Source organism: Sceloporus occidentalis, unplaced genomic scaffold (genome assembly GCF_023333645.1).
Source record: "Sceloporus occidentalis isolate IW3139 unplaced genomic scaffold, rSceOcc1.0.p SCAF_64, whole genome shotgun sequence".
NCBI classification, from domain to species: domain Eukaryota; kingdom Metazoa; phylum Chordata; class Lepidosauria; order Squamata; family Phrynosomatidae; genus Sceloporus; species Sceloporus occidentalis.
Genome location: NW_028317044.1, coordinates 2,857,937 through 2,882,350, shown reverse-complemented (window position 1 = coordinate 2,882,350; position 24,414 = coordinate 2,857,937). Strand labels below are relative to the sequence as shown.

Genomic DNA, 24,414 nt, shown 5'->3' with positions numbered 1-24,414 from the left:
TTTCCCATCCCACATATGCCTGCATCGACCATCCTCAGCTCCAGATGTTTAAAAACCAAGCTTCTAGCCCTTACAGACGTAGGATATGCTCTGAAGCACCTTCTTAAAACTTAATTTTAAAAAGGGGAAATTAGAGGTGGACTTTCAGCCATGTTTTGTTTAGTACGTTTAAGAATTAATGGAAGACAGCGAGGATCCCAGAGCCCTCCAGCCTGCCTTCCTCTCAGCCTTGAACCTTCTTTATTGAATAACCCAAGATGTCAAATGGACCCTGGGGCCCAATAAATGAAAAGTGCTCCTTTCTTTCCACCTTCCCATGCAGGGATCTGGCTCCAAGGTAACAAGAGAAAAAGAAGGATTGCCCTACAAGGGCATATTATAGATCAGCCGGCTGCCAGGCTGCCCAGGTCCAAGGCAGACGCAATGTCTATTCTGTGCCTAGTATTAATGAATTGCTGGGGGAATTGGTGGTTATGCTCACCCAGACCTTTTATGGTCTCCGAAGGAGCAGGTTTCGTCGGCAGACAAAGGGTGCTTCCTTTATTGTCCTGTCTGAATGTCACAATTGATTTAAGGAGATTTGTGGATTTTTAGCTACATCCTAACTAGGATTTTCAGCCAACTCTGGATCTGAGGATTTAGGAAGCTGGTTCATACCAAACTAAATCACTCATTACTCATTCATACTGAGCTAGGGGTGTGTGTGTGTGTGTGTGTGTGTGTGTGTGTAATAAAAATATTAAAAAATAGACATGACAAAACATACAGACTCCCTTTCTTTTCAAGATCTACTGCTATATATGATACAGTAAGTTTTTCTCCCCCCAAAAATACATTGAGATAAAATGTTCCTACATAATTCTTAGTTCAAAAAACAGAACTAGTAGAAAATAGGTAATTTGGTGTTTTTCTTTCCTTGACATCTATTTGCATTTTTTGTTTTACGTTAGTCCAGACCGACACACCAACGTTGTTCGTTTTTTAAATAACAAATCGGGGGATTCCAGTCGTTTCTAAAATTTCTCCAAGGATGTCTTTTGTAATAACTGCGTCCATTTATCCATTTCCATTAAATCAAATATTTTCAGTCACCAATCCTTTAAGTCTGTCATTGTTTTTTCCTTCCATTTTGAAGCATATATCCATCTGTCTGCTGTTGACATATAGAATATCAGTCTCCCATGTTTACTTTCTAATTCGTCTGCTTGATTTATATTTAACAATTATCTTTTTGGGGTATTTATCTATGTTTAGTTTTAAGATTCCCCCCCCCCCCCCCCCATTGTATCATGAATTATATCTTGGACAGGTCTTTTAAGCCCTGGGATGAGCAACTGAGGGATGGACCACATTCCCTCCTCCTAAACCCGCTCCCACCAAAGAATCAAATGATTTCGTTCCCAAATACCCAATAGCAGATATGGAGGCCATTCCTGCCATGCTTTCAAGCTTTCCTGAGACATTTTAGACTCAGGATAGGCCTTGGTTTTAACAACTGGAAGCTACAAGAAGTCACTTGCTGTTTCAGAAAGGGCATCAATTGGCACAGAAGGCCTCCCAACATGGTGGAAATGCACTCTAAAACCTATAGCGGCCATAGGGAAGTATGTTTAATTAATGTTATTGTGACATTATATGACTGTTACTCGCCTTGATCCTTTGGGGAAAGGCAGGCTATAAATAAATAAATAAATAATAATAATAATAATTATTATTATTATTATTATTATTATTAAATCCCCTCGAAAAAGTTTGGGGAAATATTGGCCCTCAAAATCAGTCCTGGGTCTGCACTTTGCCCATCCCTATACGAAACCCTGAAGTAGATCTCCACTAATATAGGAGATGCCAGCCATTCCAGGTTAAAGGAGAGGTAGGGAAATAGATTTGAGTCTTTTTTAATACTGACAGACCTTTCCTGCCTCTCTCTCCAGGCAAAGAGATCAAGGAATGAATGGCGCAAAGGACGCTCCGTTCCTCCGCAAAAGAAACCCTGCGTAACTCCAAACTGGGACTTGGAAGAATTTGCATGCTTGAACATCACCAAAAGCCACCAAGGAATATGCATGTGTTTTGATTTTTTGAAGTCTCGGACTCAATGCGGGTGAAATGAAAAACTGATTTTTTTTTCTTTTTCGTTGGTTTGTTTTGGGTTGTTTTTTATTTCCTTTTTCTTTTCCGGTTTTTGTTACGTAGCTCTTTTGTTTTTCTGTACATATTGGTGCAAATACTGGACAGCTAAATTATGGGTTTGGGGTGGGTGCCGGGGCGGGGGTAGCCTTTGCTTTGCAACGGGGGCACGGTAGCCGGATCCTTAGAGGTCTGCTTCTGAAGAATTTTAGGTCTCTCCCACCTTGTAATGTTCTTATTTCCCCCCTGCTCTTTCCTTCCTCGCTGCCCTAATAATATGATTTTCTTAACTTGAAGTGGAGGGAAGCCAAAGTTGATGATGAGTTTCAGGATAAGGGATGGGATGAGCTAGATCCTATATTGCACAGGCGGCCACTTCCATTTTTCTATCTCCCCAATAACCAGCTCTGCGGAGTTTTCCAGCTGGTTTGCAGGAACCCATGGAACCGCAGGGATAAGAAGAATAAGCATCGACTGAATTCCCTATTTTGTCAGGAAGATCCAGCATGCAACCATGATGAATCCTTGTTGCTGGTGGGCTTGCAGCTCAAGAGTGTGGTGAATCCGTTATTCCCAACTCTCCTGGGCCCATAACCTGTTTTGAGGATAGGCTTGGATGGCTGCTTGGATCTTTCTAGTAGAACCTGGCATGGATTCATTGCACCCCTGACTTGGAAGCCACCAGCTTTCATTGGTTAGATGCAGCTCCCGGTAAGGATAGGGAATGTGGAGGTGGCTTTTGGGGCAAAGTCTGTTGACGGTAGGAGAAACAGGAGTGGGATGTCTCAATGCTCTCACCTTGAAGCTTGAAGTGACCCAGTGATCTGCTTCCATCTTGGGACCTTTTCCCCTCTCCACCGGTCTGATAAGTTACCTGTAGTTTCCTCCCTGTTGCAAGAACTTGTTAGAGACTCACATGCCTCAGGTTTCCAAATTCTAGAGTCCAGACAGCTCTGGATTTGGGGAGATGGCTGCAGGTCAACTGCAGGCCCATCGTGAGAAATATTTGTGAGCAGAAAAGGTTGGCATGGCCTGCCGCATGGAACAGCCACATCCCACTTCTCTGTCTTTGACCTATTTGCAAAGATCGGTCCTGTGACACTTGTAGGCATTTGCTTTGCACCCGGTTGAGTTCAAGAGTCAGGGACTCCCTGCTTGGGGAAAGCTAGGAAGTCAGGGAGAAGGAGCCTAGCCTACTTTCCTGCTCAACATGTTGGCTTTGCTCTGCATAGAAAATGTTGTCCTCTGTGACACAAATTGGCCATTTTATAGCGAGAACCTGGGCCCATATATATGAACGTATGCACAAAACGTATAAGAAAATGTGTTTCGGGGAGGAAGTTGTGGGAAGCTTTTCCGGCATGAGAAAAAAAGGGGGAAGTTTGGTGCACCGCTGGAGACTAGCAGCTTGAATTTAGTGCAGATACAATAGGAGCCTTGCATCTGAGGAAGGGCATAGTAACCCAGGAGAGCTCATGCTATGATAAATCTGTCATTCCAAAGGGGCTCCAGGATATATTTTGTGTTAATGGGAGCTGGGCAACTGTGGGGGCACATTAGTACCCCTAACAAGGGTTGCACCTTGAATGCACCTCCTCTGCAAACTGAATGAAAACATTCCCCCCAGAATGTTTTTTGCAAACACTATTGATGATCATCTCTTTGTGGGAAAGGATCGGTTATTGATTTCCATTGCCCACAGTTGTTTTCATTCCTGCTTCTTGGATTGGCATCATCCAATGGCCAAATCCGATAGGCAACAGAGCATTGGGATGTATCCTTTCCATGTTGTCATCATTGGACAAATGGAACAGCATAATAATAACTTTTTAAAAAGCATTCATCTAAATTGGTGCCCATAGGGTTTCTCATTTGCTGGAATCTTTCCCTATTTTAAAAATCAGAAATGGAGAACCTTTTCTGCAAAGGTCTTATCACCTATTAAGAAACAGAAAGATAAGAGTATCAGGGAAAAGCCATGACGCTGAAACCTGGATCCATTCCCATTTTGATTGTTAATGTTTATGTGTCTTTTATTATATATACATATGAATGTAAAGGACTGGTGGCTTTGCTGTTTTAGGGTGTAAATCCGTGCTGGGCTTTGCCAGGCTGTCTTCAGATTTAACGCAGCGAAACAGTGGCTCCTGTGTCAGTCGGGCAATGAATCCGCTCCAGGTTTTGGAAAGGTTTAAAAAGAGCTGTCCAGGGATGGAGTTCAGTACTTTGAAAGCCTTGATGAAAACCTGGAGCGGATTTAGTGCCCCACTGACATGGGAGATATCCCCAAATAGCTCAAAAAAGATCTCCTCTAAAAATGAGTGTAAATTCACTGCTCCAAAGCAATAGATGAACCCACTTCGCCACGAGGGAGATATTTTCCATTACACTTCCCAGGCTTGCTACTAAATAGAAATGTACAGGTTGCAATGCTAGGCTCACTTAAGCATCGCTCAATTCCCAGGCCTTCTGAGTAGACCTTATAGGATTGCTCTATTACACTGTAAGGCCTTTTTATTCCCCGCAAGACTACGAGTAAGCCATATATTAAAGCACTTACACTATCGTTTCAAGAGGTCGGAAGCTAAAACTCTCCCTCCGAGTTCATCCGTGATTGTTTCCCTCTTTTTTAATTTTGAAAAGGAAGCCTGTTGACTTTTGAATGTCTTCAGAGACGGCGTTTAACGTGACAATCCTTTGGAAGGTACATGCCGAAAGCATGCGCGGTCCTCCCTTCCCTTCTTTTTTATCACCAGCATTGTATAAAATGAAAGTAAAATGTTAAATTCAGACACTGGGACTGTCGCCAGGCCTCTGGGAATGTATAGACTATTGAATATTATACTACTGAGTCGGTTGGGCTGTACAGAGAGGAAGAGAAATCTTTGCATGAAATGTCGTTAACTGTATTTAATATATAATTGTATCCGAGGAATTTTAATATGGAGATTTTTGGGGGGAGGGAGGGATTGAGGGAGGGGACTTCTTTATAGAAACTGTGTGGTTCCGACCGAGTTGTTTTAAGAAACAGAAAGAAAACCTATTCTTCATTCGCTCTGTCTCACGTTTCTGTTGTTTGGAGTGGGTTATTGTTATTGTTTTTTATTTTCCCGACCGACTATGAATTACTTCTTCTTTGAAAAATATACAGTAGTAGTAAAAGCCTGACACACAGCTTTTCCACTTCAAAACTTCATGCCCTAACGGTTTGTCCATAGAGCGGTCTTACTCCGCGGCTTTATTGAAAGGAGCTGCCTAAAGCTGCATCCGCACTGCAGACCTGAAGCGGTTTGAGACTGCTTTGACTGCCATGGTGCAGTTAGTGCACTCTTTCCAACATCCTGATCTGATACGCTATTGGCAAATGGCACTCGGTTTTCATGATCCGGAACAAAAAGCCTGATCCAGGTGAGATGGAAAAGAAGCCAAGCCACGGTGCTGCACTGGTGTCACTGGGATGAATCCAATGGGAAGAAGGGATTGTGTTTTTCTTTCCTTTTTCTGGACTGGGATGAACAAGCCCTCCCTTCGAACCTGGCTCTGCAAAGTCCCACTCCGACACTCTAACTAACCACTACTTCACACTGTCCTTACATAAGACGCCTTGGGCTCATACGTTATTTAGTCACGCTATTCACGAGAATCATCCCTTTCCTTCCAGGATATTGATATTTCAGGTATGGTTCTTGCACAACCGTTTTGCCTTTATGGTCCGCATCCAGCCCTGGAATGCAAATATGCTTTTCCAATGGGCGCTGTTTGCTTTACATGAAAACATCGAAGGTTGTATTTCTCAACGGCGATCCGTGGCAATTGTCTGGGAGTAGAAAAGGAGATGAGACAAAGGCTTGTGGTATGCACCTTTTGTCCTTGCAATTTATTATGATTATTAGTATTAGTATTAGTATTATATTGATTTGTATCCTGCTCTTTTCCCAGAACTGGAACTCAGTGGGACTCAGATTTATTCCATCAACTGCGTCAAGACTGTCAGATTTGCTTGCACTGATGAAAGCGGCTTCTTTAGTCAGCTGGGGTTTGCTCTTGGTCTTCAGTTGGCAAGGCAAGTCAAGGCAAGATCCAGAGGTTTGTAGTTAGCTACATTTCCATATAGTCCAGAGCAGCGGTTCTCAACCTGTGGGTTGCAACCCCTTTGGGGATCGAACGACCCTTTCACAGGGGTAGCCTAAGACCATCGGAAAACACATACAGAGGGTCATCTGGAGAGGTCCTCCTTTTGGTACCAGACATGTTTTTGAGGGTTCCCGTGACCAGAGAGACGCGCGATGTCTACCTCTATCTTAATTCTGTATGCATGTTAACCTCACCTAGAATTGGGACTTGTTAAATCCTATGGATTTAGTGTTCGTACTTGAGTTAAGGCCCTAAATCCCCTAAAGTCACCAGATCCTGTCTGGTCTTGGAAGCCAAGTAGGGTCAGGTCTGGTTAGTACTTGCATGGAAGGATGCCAAAGAGATGCCATCGACAAGAAGCTATCACTGGTTGCATATGTCCAGGTTTGTCAAGGATGCTCCCAATTAATCCTCCGCTGTCCCAGATTTATCACCTGTTTTTAAAATGTCCCAATTTCTCCCATTTTTTCTCTTCCTCTCAGCTTACTCAATGGCTGCAAACTGAATTCAAGGTACAAAAGTAGTTAGTACTCAATCCAGCAGCGGTGAAAGGAGAGAAGGGGACAGAATCGTCCCTTCCCAGTAGGCTCAGGCAAGAGCAAACTGCTGCAACCGCTCCTAGCTTATGTATTTCTCCTCTTTACTAACTTTTGCACTGTGACATAGCTTGGCCACATGTATCCTGGTTTTCATCTGTGAGCCGTTGCAAGATATGAGGTTGATAAGCCCAACTCTTGATGCCTGGATGCTTATCTTAACAGTTGCCTGTGTTTGATCAGATTGATTTCTTTCTTGTTTTTGTAGCTATGCTGTGGATTTTCATCACCAAGACAACAGAAACCCTAAATAGAGATAGACTCTCCGCATTATATTTGAGTAGGCTGATTTCCCTGAGAGTTTGACACATGGATAGAGAGTCGTTCCTTCCCACCCAAGGTAAACAGAGATCTGCATTCACCAGATGTTGCAGATGCCAACTTTGCCGTCGCATCTGTCTTGAGATACATCAGTAATTTAACAACAATAATAATCTAGGGTTGTACATGAAGGGTCCCCTTCCCAGACTATGATTCCAAGATTTAAAGGCATCTAAGGAGGCCTCCTAAGGCTAGAATCCTGTGGCCGATATCTATCAGCATAAGTTACCCTACGTCGACCATAACACTTTTTAGGGTCATAGCTTCATTGTGGTTGCACTAGTAGGGTTCTGCCAGTGTGCAAACCTTTGCGCTTTTCAGGACACCATGCTAAGTGTGTCCCTTGTGCTCTTTGACTAGGGGTCCATTACCCATTGCACAATGGAAATGTGAGTTGTGACGTCGAGGGCTTTCATGGACGGCATCCATACTAGTTTGTGGGTTTTTTGGGCTCTGTGGCCATGTTCTAGAAGAGTTTATTCCTGATGTTTTGCCAGCAACTGTGGATGGCATCTTCAGAGAAGAAAGGTGAGTTGTTATGACTTCTGTTGTGCAAAGGTGCAATCCAATATACAGGCCACTGTCTAACTACGCGGGTGTGATTTTACACTTTGCACACCCCTCTGTTGGAACGTGGCCTAAAAGGGACCATTTTAGGGTGCATTCCCTTTGTGGGCACTAGAACAATTCCAAGGACCAATGTTGGATGGGGTTATGTTTTACTTATTTTTCAAGCCATTGGCCACAGTTATTTATTGCAAGGTCTGAGTCCAAGTTATTTGGGTTTCTGTTTTGCTTTCCTCCAAAATGGTTTTGAGCTGTTTGAACAAATGCCTCTTTCTCCCTGACAGGTTTTGCAAAAATATTGGCCCGCCTGTGGATACTTCCCCAATTTGGTCTCATTCTCAGATTGAAGGCATGTAACCTTATTGCTTTGACAGCACTCCTTGGCTGTGAAACAGGGTCTGAATAATGCCATCCCCTTCGCTGTCTCTTCCTTGATTTGGGGAAAGCCGCCTCTGTGACAAACCCAAGAAGCATTAACCATGTTCTCACTATGGAATAATTCAAGATCAAATATGTTGCCAGGAGGGAACAGATGTGGTTTGGACAGATTTATTCATTCACTGGAAATGGGTCTGATGCATCTTTCAGGGTAGCGATTCCCAAACTTTGGTCCTCCAGGTGTTTTGGACTCCGGCTCCCAGAACTCCCAGCCAACTTGACAAATAGGGATTCTGGGAACTGGAGTCCAAAACATCTGGAGGATCAAAGTTTGGGGATCATTGTTTTAAGGTGAAACCTGTTCCAAAGTGGCTTCCCAAGAGTATACTATTGAAGCTTCCGAGGGATAAGTTACCAAGTAATTGCAAGTTACCTGTAATAAAATGGCTGTCTTCAGCAACAAGAATACAATCCAGTTTCATTTCAAATGTAACATTAAAAAAGGAGTTGCACTAGAGAGGATCGGCATAATGTTGCAGACTTATATCTTTGTAAGTGGACTCGCATCTGTGGGAATTAGAATTGGACAGTTCCATAACGTCCGTATCCAGTAAAGGGCTGCTTTTGTATTGTTGTTGTTGTTGTTGTTTAGGAGAGATGACAAAATGAGTGATGTGCATCGGGACCAATGCAAAGTGGGACACGCATTGATCTCAACATACACTGGGACACCAGGAAAAAGTGATAATGCTAGGAAAGGTAGAAGGCAGCAGAAAGAGAGGAAGACAACGCAGCAGATGGATGGACTCAGTTATGGAGGTCATGGTCCTGAATCTAGAAGACCTAAACAAAGCAATGGAAGACAGAAGGTCCTGGAGATGTCTCATGCACAGGGTCACCATGAGTTGAGATCTATTTGAGGACATCTAACAACAACAGTCAGCGGACGGAGTTGTGACTACAGAGGTCCATCCTCATAGAGCTCCATCAGATGGTGGAGGATCTCAGTGAGAAGTATCTTAACTACTTCCATAGTGAGGTTTACATCTGAATCAGGCACCATCAGGTTCCCATTTTATGCCTCATCCTGAAACCCCAGATTTGCACATCCACTTCTCCGAAAGGGACGGAGGAACTGAACCATGTTTATCCATTGTTTGCATGGCGACAGTTCTGCCTCAGAGCTCAGTACACGCCAGATATGGGCCACTAGTCAGTCAAAGACCTGATCTAATTGATTAGTCCTTGGCTTTCTTTTCCCCGTAAGCATTGGAAGATGTTCAGGAGATTTCTGTGGAAGGGAGAAGGAACGAAGGAGGTCGGTCCCTTTAAATAGCCTGGCTGGGAAATGCATTTGAAATGGTTGGATTTGCACCTTTGAAGCCTGGAGGAAAAACAGATCAGGCGGATAATGGGTTCATCGATGTGACATTCCCTTAATGCTGAAAAAGAGACCCAGATAAGCATCGGATCAGGGAGCCTGAGGCCAGCTTCAAAACCCCTTGACAGTCTTTTACAATCTGCCCATCGAGAGCAGCAGGCAGGCCTTATAAAGCGAGGGAATGAGTCGTAACCGGACGGGATGAAACGAAGCCTTCTAAGGAAGGTGCCGTGACCCAGCCATGCCAAGGCAGTGACAATGGAGAAAGTGGGATGTCTAAATTTAACAGCAAAGAGTGTCGTAAAATCCGACCTCTTGTGCAATGAAAGCAATGGCAGGCTGCCCTGACCTGGTGATGGTTTTGGACAACGTTTTATCCCCATTAGTACTGCCAATGGTCAGTTATGGGAGTTGCCATTCAAAGCATCTCAGGTCCATTGGGTTAGTCTAAAGAAAGCCAATCCACACTGTTTTCTTATTCAATATAATCGGATGTCTTCTGTTCGTGATCCGTAGTGGCCAAGTCTTTGGGATCTGGTGGCAATGAGAGTGTTCATCAAACTAGGAAACGTTTGGGCGTCCATTCAGCATCTGCTAAGCATGCAGAACGGTTGTGGCTCCTCCGTGCTTATTAGTTTTGTTTTCGTTACCTGCCTTTGCACTTTCTTCTGTGACCTTCCTCCATAATTGTTCCAAGCCTGTGATGTCTCCTGCTAGTAGTCTGGTGTCATCCGCATATCTGAGACGGTTGCCGTTCCTTCCTCCTATCGTCACTCCTCCATTTTCCAAGTCTTCTCAATGTTTGATCCAAAGTAGGAGAACTCTTTATTTCGATTTCTTCTAGGTTGGCTTTATGTAGATCCTGTGTGGTCATTATGTTTGTGGTCTTTATGGATCACGGCTACTGACTACGAGGTGCCATAACACAACAGAGGTGCCTGGTGTGCATTGAAAGTGCCCAATGTGTGTCAGAAGTGCCCGATGCCCATCAGAGGTGCCCGATGCACTCTTGCATGGATGCACATCTTCACAATAAACAGGGCTTTGTTGCCTTTCGGCAACGTAGCTACAGAAGGTCGACGAGTTACCTTTCTTTTTGCAAATGAAAATTAATGTAGCTTTGAAAGCTTTTCCCCAGGATTGGTAAAGCGGATATAAGTTTGGTTAACTGTGTTGTTCTCACACTTCCATTACTGTCTCTCCTGCAGTCCTTGGCTGAGGTTTTTGACTCTGTGGCTCGTGATTTTGAACCGGAAATATGATGTACGGAGTAGCAAAGAACAAGAAGGAACGAAGAGATTTGTGTGCACATATGGGAAGATTATGCAAAGGGATCTTGTAGCACCGTTGAAACTAACTGTGCAAAAGAAGACGTAGCATAAGCTTTTATAGACTAAGACTACTTCCTCAGTTGTCTGAGGAAGTAGACCAAGTCTGCCAAAGCTTAGCTTACTACTGCTCTGAACAGCAATAGCAGAGGTACTTTTTCTAGTGCAGGTGCTTGGTCACAGTGATAGCCACAACCCCAAGAACAATGCCAAAGTGCAACTCTGCAGACACATATCTGTGCATCTTTCTGCACAGTTGGTGCACAGATGTTCTCTGTATGTGCGTATGTCATACCAGTTGTGCCTTCCGCATCATCGAGGACAGTCTCCAGATTTGAGTCCCAAACTTTAAACATATTTGGGGCCTAGGAACCAGCCCCTTGGATAGTTCATTTAAACTTTGGACTAAAATCCAGAGGGGGATTCACCATCCCACTGACAGTGAACCTGCTGGCGTTAACCAAAGTCTTCCTTGCAGCACAGAGAGACTGTAACCATAATGCATTGTGAACATCGTTCTGTTTTTCTCTCCCAGCGTTCTTGAGAACTAGTCCAGACTGTCCTTGTCCTTGTAGGCTGCATGCCCATGGCAGATATAACCCGGTTTGACACCACTTTAACAGCCATGGCTCGCTGGATTCCATAGCCAAGAGCCATGGCTGTTAAAGCGGTGTCAAACTGGGTTATTTCTGCCATGCGGATGAGGCAGTAGAGGGCTTCCAAAGGCCTTCTTTGGAAACTGTTGCCGTGTTTTGGTCCCCTGCTGCACATTGGGGAGGGGAGCCTTGTTTTTTCTTTGCTCTCCCTCCTCTTCTGCACATTTACGCAGAGCGAATCAATTAATGGAAACTAAAAACAACCGTCCAAACTTTCTTTACTTGGATGGAAGCGTGACTAAAAATGCCATGCGGGAGATGCTGGGCCCTTTGCATAATCTACCGCAAGGCCTTCCCCAGCTGCATCCTGGAAAAACAACAACGTTAAATGCCGTTAAGAGTGAAGGGCCTCTTTTCGTCTTCCTCTGTAGACTCTTTGGTTTGTAAAAACCAATGCTTCGCTGTTCATCGTTTTCTTGTCAGGCTCCTGGGAAAGATGACGGTTCAAGCCAAACAACCGCTCTGTTGAGATGCTTGTTGCTTGAAAACTGGGAGTGTGTTGTTTTGTTGTTGCTGTGTACCTCTAAGTTGTTTCCGACTTATGGCATCCCTAAGGCGAACCTAGGGCTGCTGGACGTTGCAGTCCAATAATGTCTGGAGGCCTGTATGGTTCCCATACATTTCAAATGTCATTGCGTTCAGAAATAAACCAGAAGCTGGTGGAGATCTTTCTGTGAGAGGGAGATATGTTCCCACAAACCACTTCCAGCCAGAAAAATGTTTCTGAACGGAGACGTCAGTTTTCTAGTCCAGCTGCTCAGTCTTCGAACCCCAAGTTCGAAAGCGCAGCTCTGTCGACTCAGATCTGTGCATCTTTGTGCACAGTTTGTGCACAGATGTTATTTGAATGTGTGCATATTGTATCAGTTGGAAGACACTCCCTCAGCATGTGGTGGTGTCTCCTTCTTTGGAGGTCTTTAAGCAGAGGTTGGATGGTCATCTATCAGGGATGCTTTGATGGAGAGTTCCTGCATGGCAGATTGGGGTTGGACTGGATGGCCCTTGGGGTCTCTTCCAACTATGATTCTATGATTCTATGGAATGTGGATTGTTCTAATATGTGTACATCTTACTTGTCCTTTTAAATTGTAGGGTGTCACCAGGTGTGATCCGTACCTGTGACAACATTGTATGCTAGCTCTCTGATTCAATGTATACTGGTCCCTCCACATTCGCTAGGGTTAGTGGGCGAAGGGCCCCCATGAATGTGGAAAAATAAAAGAATGCTATTCTTTTGGCCTGAGAGAACACCTTTCTAGGAATCTGCAGGTCTTCCAGTGCAACTCTGTGGTCCACATCTGCTGAAGGTTGATCATAAAATCATACTGGAGGACCCACAGGTGTCTAGAGAAGTGTTTTCTGTAGGATCATGTAGGTTCTCCACCACAACTCTATGGCAGAATTGCGCTGGAGGACCTCAAGATTCCTAGAGAGAACATATCCATCAAACCCGCATGTAATCAAACCTGCAAAAGTCAAAGCCGCAAATGCGGAGGGCTGGCTGCCAAGACTTTAACAGCTACACTACTTTGGCTTGTATGCCTTTTGAATGCATTTGTCAACTATTCTAGGATGTTTGCACATATACGCATCCCTGTTTAACCCAAAGAGCAAACAACCTCTTGGCTTTTAAACCAACACAAGGAACCAAGACATACGAAAGATGGAACAGAGCCCTTTGGCACCGCAGAGGAGGAGTGCAACATTTCTCCAGAAGCGACCTTTGGGAATAGCATAGGTCAAGCATGCCCCTATTTTTGTTTGCAAAATGCTGGAAGAGAGAAGCAGCATGCATCCTGCAGAATTCCCTTCTCCTTTGCTGGGATTGTCATGAGTATGGGGCACAGGCATGTATTTTTCTGCAATTTGGTTAGTCCCGGGTGCTGGTTTGTGCCTGATTTCTGTTCCTTTTTTACACACCTCCCATCCGCACCCACCCACAAGCCTTCTAAGGAGATGTAAGTGAACTGCTACACCCAAAGAGAGATTGAGAGAGAGGGAAGGGCAGAAGAAAACACAACCAAGGAGTTGCAGAGACAAGAGGCTCCATCAACTGGTCCACCAGAAGGTTGTCCACCTGGGCTGGGCAGAAGACGCCAAGCCAGCGTCCTTTCCACCATGGGGCAGAAGTTTATGGAGACGGTGACCTCTTTCCTCTTTGAATATGACACGCCAAGGATGGTGCTGGTGCGGAACAAGAAAGTCGGGGTAACTTTCCGGCTCATCCAGCTGGTGGTCCTAGCCTACATCATTGGGTAAGTGTCTACCGCTTTGGGGTCGGGCGAGAAAGCCATCTGGGTAGGCTGGCATTGCCACCAGCTTTGTGAAAAAATGTATGTTCAGGTTATGACAATGTTTATGCCTACCCCAGACTCAACCCTATGTAGTCTTTATTCATTTAATGTGAAGTTGAAGGCTTTCATGGCAGGCATCCGTAGTTTTTTTGTGGGTTTTTCGGCCTATGTGGCCATGTTCTGGATAGGGATAAATCCGTGTTAGAGATAAATTCCTCCAGAACATGGACACATAGCCCAAAAAAAACCCCAAACCCTGTCTGTCTGTCTGTCTGTCTGTCTGTCTGTCTGTCTGTCTATCTCTATCTATCTATCTATCTATCTATCTATCTATCTATCTATCTCTTCTAGAACATGGCCACATAGCCTGAAAACCCCACCAAAAATGATGGATGCCGGCCATGGAAGCCTTTGACTTCACAGCTCCTAACTAATTTGTATTTCATCTAAAGGGGAAAAGATGAGTCAATACATAGGAGATGGGTCTGGGGTTTCTTGTCATTGGGTGCCTTCAAGTCATTTCCAATGGAAGGTGACCCTAAGGCGAACCTATAACTGGTTTTTTGTGGGCTGAGAGTATGTGACATGCCTGAGGTCCCCCAGCGGTTGCAAGCTGCGGTGATGGATCTGCTCAAATCCAGACTCTCAAATGATCTCTCCAATGTGCTGAAACGGTTTGGGAGCGAAGGCTCAGTGCGGCACCATAAACAGTGCCTTTAAAGTTTGGATTGAAACCTGGAATGGATCCGCTGCCCCAGTGACATGGGATCCCGCCGCCTCCGCTGAGCAGAAGCAATTGCTGCGGATAAATATCTACAGCCAGCCAAGCGTTAAAAATAATGGGGGGAAAGAACAAGCCCAAAATAGTTTGCTGGGAGCTGTGCCATCTTCATCCTCCTGAAATCCCACAGACCCACAAGTCAGGCCAGAAGGGATGCTGTGGCCAAATTCATGTGAGCCTCTTCTCCAAAACCAGGGCATTGGGAACGCTTCTCAAAGAGTGTCCACACTGGAGCTGGCATGGAGCAAAACCAGCTTAACCAGTCCCACTGGGGTTCCAGGACTGGGGTTCAAAAATATAGCCGTGTTCGTCTGTAGGATCAGTATGTACAGAGATCTCGTAGCACCTTTGAGGGTCAGTTTGATTTAGACATTTTGGCTTCTCGGGAAGGTTCAGGCTTGATTTGCTCTCGGACCCGTTTATTAGTCGTTGCGCACTTTAGGTCAGCCATTTATTGTGAGTGTTTTGGTTGCGTTGTGTATCCCTGCATAGGACTAGATGGCCCTTGTGGTTCTTTACAACTCCTATGATTTTGTATTTTGCAAGGATCTCTTTATCCGAAAGGAGAAATATCATTTGCGGTCAGACGTAAGAAGCACTCCGGATCTCAGTGGAGCTCACTCACAAAGGACCAGGTGTAAAGTTGTACATAAACTTTGCTGGCAGATATTATTAACAGTTGGTTTGTTGGTTTGATCGCTGGCTTGGGGTTTTTTAACTTCCTTATTCTGGCGCATCTGGGTTTTGTGATAGCGCTTGTGGCCGGAGTGAGAGCTCCTTTGGGCATAAATGAAAGTGCAATGGAGAAAAAGAGAGCGATCTACATATGCTCATGACTACAGAGTCTCCTTCAAGGCTTATGAAGGCGCCATGGATGATGACGGGTTAACATTTATAATACAACACTGGCTACTCAAAACTCAAACTCCTTAGAAATGCAGTAGTAGTTAGCAGTTCCATGCCAGCGTGGCTGTGAATCCACCCTGGGTTGTAGTGCGAACTTTCAGGGACCTGTACAATGTGCTTAAAATTTTTGGTGGCAGTGGCCAAGTTCAACGCCTTGGTTACCTCCTTTAAAAACAGTTTATTGCTTAGTCCAAAGACCTTTGCAAACTACCTCCTTTAAAGTTTGGACTGAAATTCATAGCAGATGCACTGACCCGTCGAGTATTTGGAGACTGTTCGGACAAATGGTCTCCAAGTGCTCTGCAAAGTGAATAACCTACAAGTTTGGAAATGTGGAAATGGAGGCATATAGTTTTCAGAATCCTCCATAGAATCATAGAATCATAGAGTTGGAAGAGACTGCAAGGGCCATCCAGTCCAACCCCATTCTGCCATGCAGGAACTCTCAATCAAAGCATCCCTGACAGATGACCATCCAACCTCTGTTTAAAGACCTCCAATGAAGGAGACTCTACTACACTCTGAAAGAGTGTGTTCCACTGTCAAACAGCCCTTATTGTCAGGAGGTTCCTCCTAATCTCTTTTCCTGGAGCTTGCATCCATTGTTCTGGGTCCTGTTTTCTGGAGCAGCAGAAAACAAGCTTGCTCCCTCCTCAATATGACATCCCTTCAAATATTTAAACAGGGCTATCGTATCACCTCTTAACCTTTTCTTCTCCAGGCTAAACACCCCCAGCTCCCTAAGTCTCTCCTCATAGGGCATGGTTTCCAGACCCTTCACCATTTTAGCCACCCTCCTTTGGACATGCTCCAGTTTCTCCACATCCTTTTTAAATTGTGGTTCCCAGAACTGGAAACAATATTCCAAGTGGGGCCTGACCAAAGCAGAATAGAGTGGCACTATTACTTCCCTTGATCTAGACATTATACTTCTATTGATGCAGCCTAAAATGACATTGGCTTTTTTAGCTGCCGCATCACACTGTTGACTCATGTTCAACTTGTGGTCTACTTGGACGCCTAGATCCCTTTCACACGTAGTTTCATTCATCCAGGTGTCCCCCATCCTATATCTGTGCATTTCATTTTTCCATCCTAAGTGCAGTACCTTACATTTCTCTGTGTTGAAATTCATTTTGTTAGCTTTGGCCCAGCTTTCTAGTCTATTCAGGTCACTTTGAATCTTGATCCTGTCCTCTGGAGTATTAGCTACTCCTCCTAATTTGGTGTCATCTGCAAATTTGATAAGTATGCCCCCAATTCTGTCATCCAAGTCATTGGTAAAGATGTTGAATAGCACTTGGTCCAAGACAAAACCCCGTGGGACCCCACTGGTCACTTCTCTCCAGGATGAAAAGGAGCCATTGTTGAGCACCCTTACTAAGGCGGCTATGGCAGTTGGGGATTCTGCAAGCTTTACTCCCCAGAAAGTAACTTTTTTCATGCTCTGGGTAGTTAGTTTTAGTTTCTTAGAGAAAAGGGGCCCTTCAAGCACCCAGGTGTGTCCTTTGCATGACTTATTATGTGTGTCTTTGGCGACCATTTGCAAAAATAAAATACTCCATGTATTTGAGTATTTTGTCATTTGGAAGGTTTAAAAGGTTGCAAACCATTGGGGAAACAGTGGATAAACTGTAACTCCGTTTCATCATAGGAAGGAAATGTCTCAAAAAAGCAAGATTGGCTTGGCTGAATTCTGCAGCCTCCTGTTCCTCCCCCAAATACTGTGTTTATTGGTGCGTTTTTTGGGATCTATGGCCATGTTCTGGAAGAGTTTGTTCCTCACGTTTCGCCAGCATCTGTGGCTGGCATCTTTAGAGAATGCTGGCATGGAAGAGAGTTGGGTATATACCCAGGTTCACACTGTGTGTGTGTATGTATCTCCAACTCTCTTCCATGCCAGCATTCTCTGAAGATGCCAGCCACAGATGCTGGCGAAACATCAGGAACAAACTCTTCCAGAACATGGCCACAGAGCCTGAAAAACCCACAAAAAGCATGGATGCCAGCCATGAAAGCCTTCGAATTCACATTGAATACAAACTACTTTTACACTTTGAACACAGTTTGCAGTGATATTGAGCCTTCCCTGGTGGTTAAAGTGGTGTCAAACTACTTTGTTTCTGCAGTGTGGCAGCAGCAGCCTCAATCCCAGGTAACTAACCGGATACTTACCTGCAAGTAAAATTTCTTGAACTCAGCTAGACGTAGGAATGTGTGCGTTGTTGTTGTTGTTGTGCACGTTCGAGTCATTTTTGACTTATGGCAACCCTAAGGCAAACCTATATTGGGGTTTTCTTGGCAAGATTTGTTCAGTTGGCATTGCAATCCTCTGAGGCTGAGAGAGTGTGACTTGCAAAAGACCTATGGCAACCCTAAGGCAAACCTATCCTGGGGTTTTCTTGGCAAGATTTGTTCAGAGGAGATTTGCCACTGCAATCCTCTGAGGCTGAGAGAGTGTGACATGTCCAAGGTGGGTTTACACATCTGAGCTGAGTACTGTGCCATTATTTTTTCTTTCTTTCTTTCTTTCTTTCTTTCTTTCTTTCTTTCTTTCTCTTTCTAATCCCAAATGGTTTGGGCTCCTACTCCCATATTATGATAGCTATAGAAGGCTCGCTTGATCCAAACTGAAACCGAGGGATGGAAATAAAAGGAAAATTAGCTAGGTATTTCGTTTTGGATGTTTATACCCATTTCTGGCCCTCGACGCTTTGCTGTCGGAGTGGGAACTTGGGCTGACCCTCTCCGTCCAATTCAAGGTGCGTAATGCTCAAAGCCAGCCAAATTATTTTGGCACACGGGGCAGAAAGTCCACCAAGCATCTCTCTCCATTCTTGGCAGCACAGGTCCAATAATAACAAATTAAATAGTTGGACGTTTGGGGTCTTTTCCCGACACTCAAAACCTCCTCCTTGAGCCAACACAGTCTGTCTAAAGGAATAGGAAGAACCCTGCTTCTGTCTCTCTCCTTCTTCAGCCATGGTTTTCCCACATCTCTACAGTCACAACAAGCCTGCGAAGTAGGCTCAGAGCGTGGCAGTTAGGAAATATAAGCGGTAATAAAATGTAAAATGAAATTTAATATTTGGAAATGAACCAAAACCTACAGTAAGATGGAAAATAATGTTTATTCTCAAGGTGAATGTTGTGTATATATACTCGACTGTAACTCACGTCCAAGTCGAGGGCAGATTTTGGGGCCACAGTTATGGATTTGGATCTGACCCATGGATAAGTCGAGGGTAAAACTTAGGGGCATGTAATGAAGGATGTAAAGGATGAAGCAAAGGAAGATAATGCCGAAGAATGTGAAGTCGAAGGCTTTCATGGCCGGCATCCATAGCTTTTGTGGGTCTTTCGGTCTATGTGGACATGTCCTAGAAGAGTTTATTCCTGACGTTTCGCCAGCATCTGTGGCTGGCATCTTCAGAGAATGCTGGCATGGAAGAGAGTGGGGTACATTCTCCGAAGATGCCAGCCACAGATGCTGGCGAAACGTCAGGAATAAACTCTTCTAGAACATGGCCACAGACCCCGAAAAACCTCTACCTGTCCTCCCATTGGGGATTTTGTGATCTGTAGTCCAAAAAAAAACCCAGAGTCCGGATATATGTGTCTCCTATTTTGCGATCCATCTTTGCAGTAAGAGAAGAAATACCAGTCCCCGGAAGCAAAGCGCTGTCAGCCAACAGTGCCGTCCAGTCCTAGACATTTTCCAGATCTCTGCTGCAGTAGCCTCCCAAAACCAGGCTGCGTATTTCAAAGCGTGACAAATGCAGAGCAACAGTCGTAAAACTGTGGCAGCCAGAAATGTAAGCCATGCTCCTTAATGCTTAATGTTAACTACCTTGGGCAAGATGAGTTCGCCATACATCTTCCATCTGTGTGGGCCTGTTTCCCATTTGAGACGGCAGGCTTTTCCCTAAGCGTTGTATGTCGGAAAGTTATTTTCTCCTTCATTCTGTGTAGAAAATGATGGGCTTTGCACATACAAGCCACAGGTGTCTACCTGCGCATAAAAATCCTTAGGAACACATCAGGATTCAAAACTCTTGATACTCCATTATTCTTTCTGGCAGGGCTTCTGGACTTTTGGGGAAACCTTTTTGCAACTGGGAAATAAATAATAGATGATCTTCTTGCCATCTCTGTACAATGGCATTGCTAATAATAATGATGATGATAATGATAATAACAACTTTATTTTTACCCCACCTCTCTGTCGGAAGACAACAGAGGCAGCTTACAATAAAAAGTCCAGACAATACAACAACAATATCCCAATTTTACAAAAATAATATAAGGCCTGTTCTAGACTGCCAAAATAAAGCTGCTTTGGGTCTCTTTGGAGGTATGCTATTTAAATGATGCATGGGTCCTAAGAGTCGGGAGGTTGCGCCAAAGCCACACGCCATTCCTAAGCACTGGAGGGCAGCTTTGGTGCAGCTTCCGGATTCTTAGGATGCATGCATCATTTAAACAGCATACCTCCAAAGAGACCCAAAGCAGCTTTATTTGGGCAGTCTGGAACAGGCCTAAGTTAGGTTTCTGCACCTTTTGATAGATCCTCTGAAATTTGGAGCAGATGCATTGCCCTCCGATACAGAAGCCTGACACTAAGTCTCTCAACGATCGCTCCGCTTGCCGGAGTAAAACAAACATCCGACGGTATGGGAATTTCCTCTAAACATGAAAAGCCTTCCAGACATTTCCGGCGTGCCACGTAACTGGCCTTTGCCCATCGCTCCAGAGGATGGGAACACAAAGCTGGCAGGCAGATGGACAAGAGGGTATTAATTTTTGTCCCACGCATAAAATAAGTCCCAAAGAATGTATGTGGTCGGTTTCTGTTGGAGAGCTTTGCAACGCGTGCGTTGCCAAGTCTGGGTTTTTTAAAAAGGGTCCTTAGGAATATAGCCAAGGAATATAATTCAAGAGATGCCAGGGTCCTGGACTGTTCATAGGGCTGTTGTGGTTGTGGAAAGCAGAGAGTGGGAGAAAGCAAGGATTCGTGGCATGGCTTTCTCAGTGGTGTCACCCAGTCTGTGAAATTCCTTCCCCAAAAAGACTGGTCTGTCTTCTACTCTAGGCTTGGTCTAGGCGATGAAGCAGTTTCTTCTGCAACAGATGTTCTTTAATCTGAAATGTTTCTGGCTTGTGCTTGTACTTAGGATGTTTTCAAGCCTAGCCTAACCTAGCTTTGGTGTGGTGCAACAAATAAGGCGCCAACAACTGGGAAGAGCATGGAGTGAAGAGGTTTTCCATTGAGATGAGAGAAGATCCAATAGGTAGTAATGGTGGCTTAGATCTGATTATTGGGACCAACTGAAGCGTCTTTTCATCCTGATGCTATCCACCTGACCTTCTGCAAGGGGAATCAGTGTGGATTCCTGCCTCTTGCAGACCAAGAACGAACTGGTCTTCGGTCTTGGTATCCTCTTGCAGACCAAGAATGGACTGGTCTTCGGTCTTGGTATCATCTTCCAGACCAAGAACGGACTGGTCTTCAGTCTTGGTATCTTCTTGCAGACCAAGAACAGACTGGTCTTCAGTCTTGGTATCTTCTTGCAGACCAAGAACAGACTGGTCTTCAGTCTTGCAGACCAAGAACGAACTGGTCTTCAGTCTTGGTATCCAACACTAACAAAGAAATTGCAAACAACATTTTGCCAGGAGTCCCCAAGCAACCAAATTGGACATAATTCAAAGATATAGTCGTGTTGGTCTGTAGGATCAGTATATAGAGAGATCTTGTTGCACCTTTGAGACTAACTAAACAAAGAAGTTGGCAGCCTGAGCTTTCCTAGACTTTGGTCTACTTCCTCAGATGCATGCAGCTGGACAGAGTTGAGTTGCTGAGTTATAGCTAGAGCCAGCATGTTTGAAGCTTTGGATTATACAGTGAACGCCTGATCAGACAAGAAGCAACAGGGTCAATGAAAGTGGTTGCCACAGTTCATGGATTTATCATCATTTCCAGGTCAGAAATTTCAACAGTCTTTAGATCGATTAAGAACCATGCTCATAGCCTCCATTAATGCATTATGATCCATTCTCTGTTCGTTATCGGATTGAATCATATTCTAATCCAGGACAATTAAAACCAAAATTGTAGTGTGGATGTATAGTGGGCCCTTGGTATCTTCTGGGGTTGGGTTCCAGGACCCCCATGGATACCAAAATCCACGGATGCTCAAGTCCCATTAAATACAGTGGCAGAGTAAAAGGGTGTCTTTTATATAAAAGGGCCAAATCAAGGTTTGCTTTTGGGGATGTATATATATTAAAAATATTTACAAGACATGAGTGGTTGAATCCATGAATAAGAATCCACAGATATGGAGGGACTCTATTTTAAAGCATGAAACCTGTTAGTAGTCCTAGTTAGATTAGGCCCCATTGTTAAAGTAGGTCAACACTTGGGTAAACCGCATCCATTCAAAGGGTCTACTCTAACTGGGATTGTGTAGAAGAGTCAGGCTTCGATGGAACTGAAAAAGCAGAACTTCTTTCTTTGGATGGCCCCTGGGTTACATCCTCTCCAGAAAGATCAATATCCTTGACTCTATGGGAAAGGAGTACCTTGTTTATCTTGGTCTTAAGGAAACCACAAGAGATGGGCTGTACATGGAAGCAAACTGCTATTTACACATGTACTCTGCTCCATCGCAGCAGCAGCGAAAGGTCATAAAAACGGAGGGCTCTGGGGGCCTGGATTAGCAAAGCATTGAGCTGCATGGTAGTACCAGTTCTCAGGCTTTCCCCAAAAGATTTGCAGAGTGTTTCTGTTCCTTGTATAGGCTTCTGGATCATTTTTGGAGCCTCTATTGCAAACCCAGTTCAAAGTGGGAAAGGATTTGTATAGTCGGGTAAGTCAGTGGTGGAAAAAATGAGAGCGGTGGGTTGGAAATTTGCCGTTCACGATCCGTACTGGGCTTTTAATCCATAAGCGTTATGCCCCAGACTGACCCTGATGCCGACCATGGGCCAAGATTTTAATCCAGGTTATATTTAGTTAAAAATGCTAAATATTCAGAGATCTGAAAATATGTGGGTTGGAAGTTTCTTTTATTTTCGTTCATATTTTATTTTATTTTTTGCCAGATTACCATGCTAGTTTCTCTAAAACCTTTGGACTCTCTGGTATCCATCCGGCTGGATTACAAGAAAACAATTTAATCCTGGTTTAGTCGCAGAGACTGTAAAGGCCGCCGTTACTTCTGAGACGAAATCCAAACTTTTGTGGAATGGTCTCAGTTGAGCCAGACAAATTAAAAAAGAACGGGGGTGGGGGGGGCAAATCTGGTTTCTATCCACCCTCCAGACGATGGGCTATATCCCTCTGAACACAAAATGCCTATTTTAAGTCAGGATGCATCACACAACACACATTCATGAAATCTGGAACAGAAACACTACCCTGCAAAGCAAGACATCCCAGTTACTCCAGATCCATCACCCTGCAAAGCAAGACATCCCAGTTACTCCAGATCCATCACCCTGCAAAGCAAGACATCCCAGTTACTCCAGATCCATCACCCTGCAAAGCAAGACATCCCGGTTACTCCAGATCCCTCACCCTTCAAAGCAAGACATCCCGGTTACTCCAGATCCATCACCCTGCAAAGCAAGACATCCTGGTTACTCCAGATCCCTCACCCTTCAAAGCAAGACATTCCGGTTACTCCAGATCCCTCACCCTTCAAAGCAAGACATCCTGGTTACTCCAGATCCCTCACCCTTCAAAGCAAGACATTCCGGTTACTCCAGATCCATCACCCTGCAAAGCAAGACATCCCGGTTACTCCAGATCCCTCACCCTTCAAAGCAAGACATCCCGGTTACTCCAGATCCATCACCCTGCAAAGCAAGACATCCCAGTTACTCCAGATCCATCACCCTGCAAAGCAAGACATCCCAGTTACTCCAGATCCATCACCCTGCAAAGCAAGACATCCCGGTTACTCCAGATCCCTCACCCTTCAAAGCAAGACATCCCGGTTACTCCAGATCCATCACCCTGCAAAGCAAGACATCCTGGTTACTCCAGATCCCTCACCCTTCAAAGCAAGACATTCCGGTTACTCCAGATCCCTCACCCTTCAAAGCAAGACATCCTGGTTACTCCAGATCCCTCACCCTTCAAAGCAAGACATTCCGGTTACTCCAGATCCATCACCCTGCAAAGCAAGACATCCCGGTTACTCCAGATCCCTCACCCTTCAAAGCAAGACATCCCGGTTACTCCAGATCCATCACCCTTCAAAGCAAGACATCCCGGTTACTCCAGATCCCTCACCCTTCAAAGCAAGACATCCCGGTTACTCCAGATCCATCACCCTTCAAAGCAAGACATCCCGGTTACTCCAGATCCATCACCCTGCAAAGCAAGACATCCCGGTTACTCCAGATCCATCACCCTTCAAAGCAAGACATCCCGGTTACTCCAGATCCATCACCCTGCAAAGCAAGACATCCCAGTTACTCCAGATCCATCACCCTGCAAAGCAAGACATCCCGGTTACTCCAGATCCATCACCCTGCAAAGCAAGACATCCCAGTTACTCCAGATCCATCACCCTGCAGAACAAGACATGCCAGTTACTCCAGATCCATCACCCTGCAAAGCAAGACATCCCAGTTACTCCAGATCCCTCATCCTGCAAAGCAAGACATCCCGGTTACTCCAGATCCCTCACCCTGCAAAGCAAGACATCCCGGTTACTCCAGATCCATCACCCTGCAAAGCAAGACATCCCAGTTACTCCAGATCCATCACCCTGCAAAGCAAGACATCCCGGTTACTCCAGATCCCTCACCCTGCAAAGCAAGACATCCCAGTTACTCCAGATCCATCACCCTGCAAAGCAAGACATCCCGGTTACTCCAGATCCATCACCCTGCAAAGCAAGACATCCCAGTTACTCCAGATCCCTCAC

The 24,414-nt window shown here is 44.8% G+C and overlaps 2 protein-coding genes across 2 annotated transcripts in view; both read left to right on the top strand.

Moving 5' to 3' along the window:
* Positions 1-5,159, top strand: part of LOC149287119 (sarcoplasmic/endoplasmic reticulum calcium ATPase 3) — a 72,798-nt gene extending 67,639 nt beyond the window's left edge. The window contains exon 21 of the mRNA XM_089493527.1: positions 1,935-5,159. Within this exon, the coding sequence (XP_089349653.1) occupies positions 1,935-1,954 (20 nt within the window). The 3' untranslated portion in view covers positions 1,955-5,159. The remainder of the gene's footprint in view (positions 1-1,934) is intronic.
* Positions 5,160-13,500: 8,341 nt separating this feature from the next.
* P2RX1 (purinergic receptor P2X 1) overlaps positions 13,501-24,414 on the top strand; it is a 28,584-nt gene continuing 17,670 nt past the window's right edge. The window contains exon 1 of the mRNA XM_089493422.1: positions 13,501-13,746. Within this exon, the coding sequence (XP_089349548.1) occupies positions 13,610-13,746 (137 nt within the window). The 5' untranslated portion in view covers positions 13,501-13,609. The remainder of the gene's footprint in view (positions 13,747-24,414) is intronic.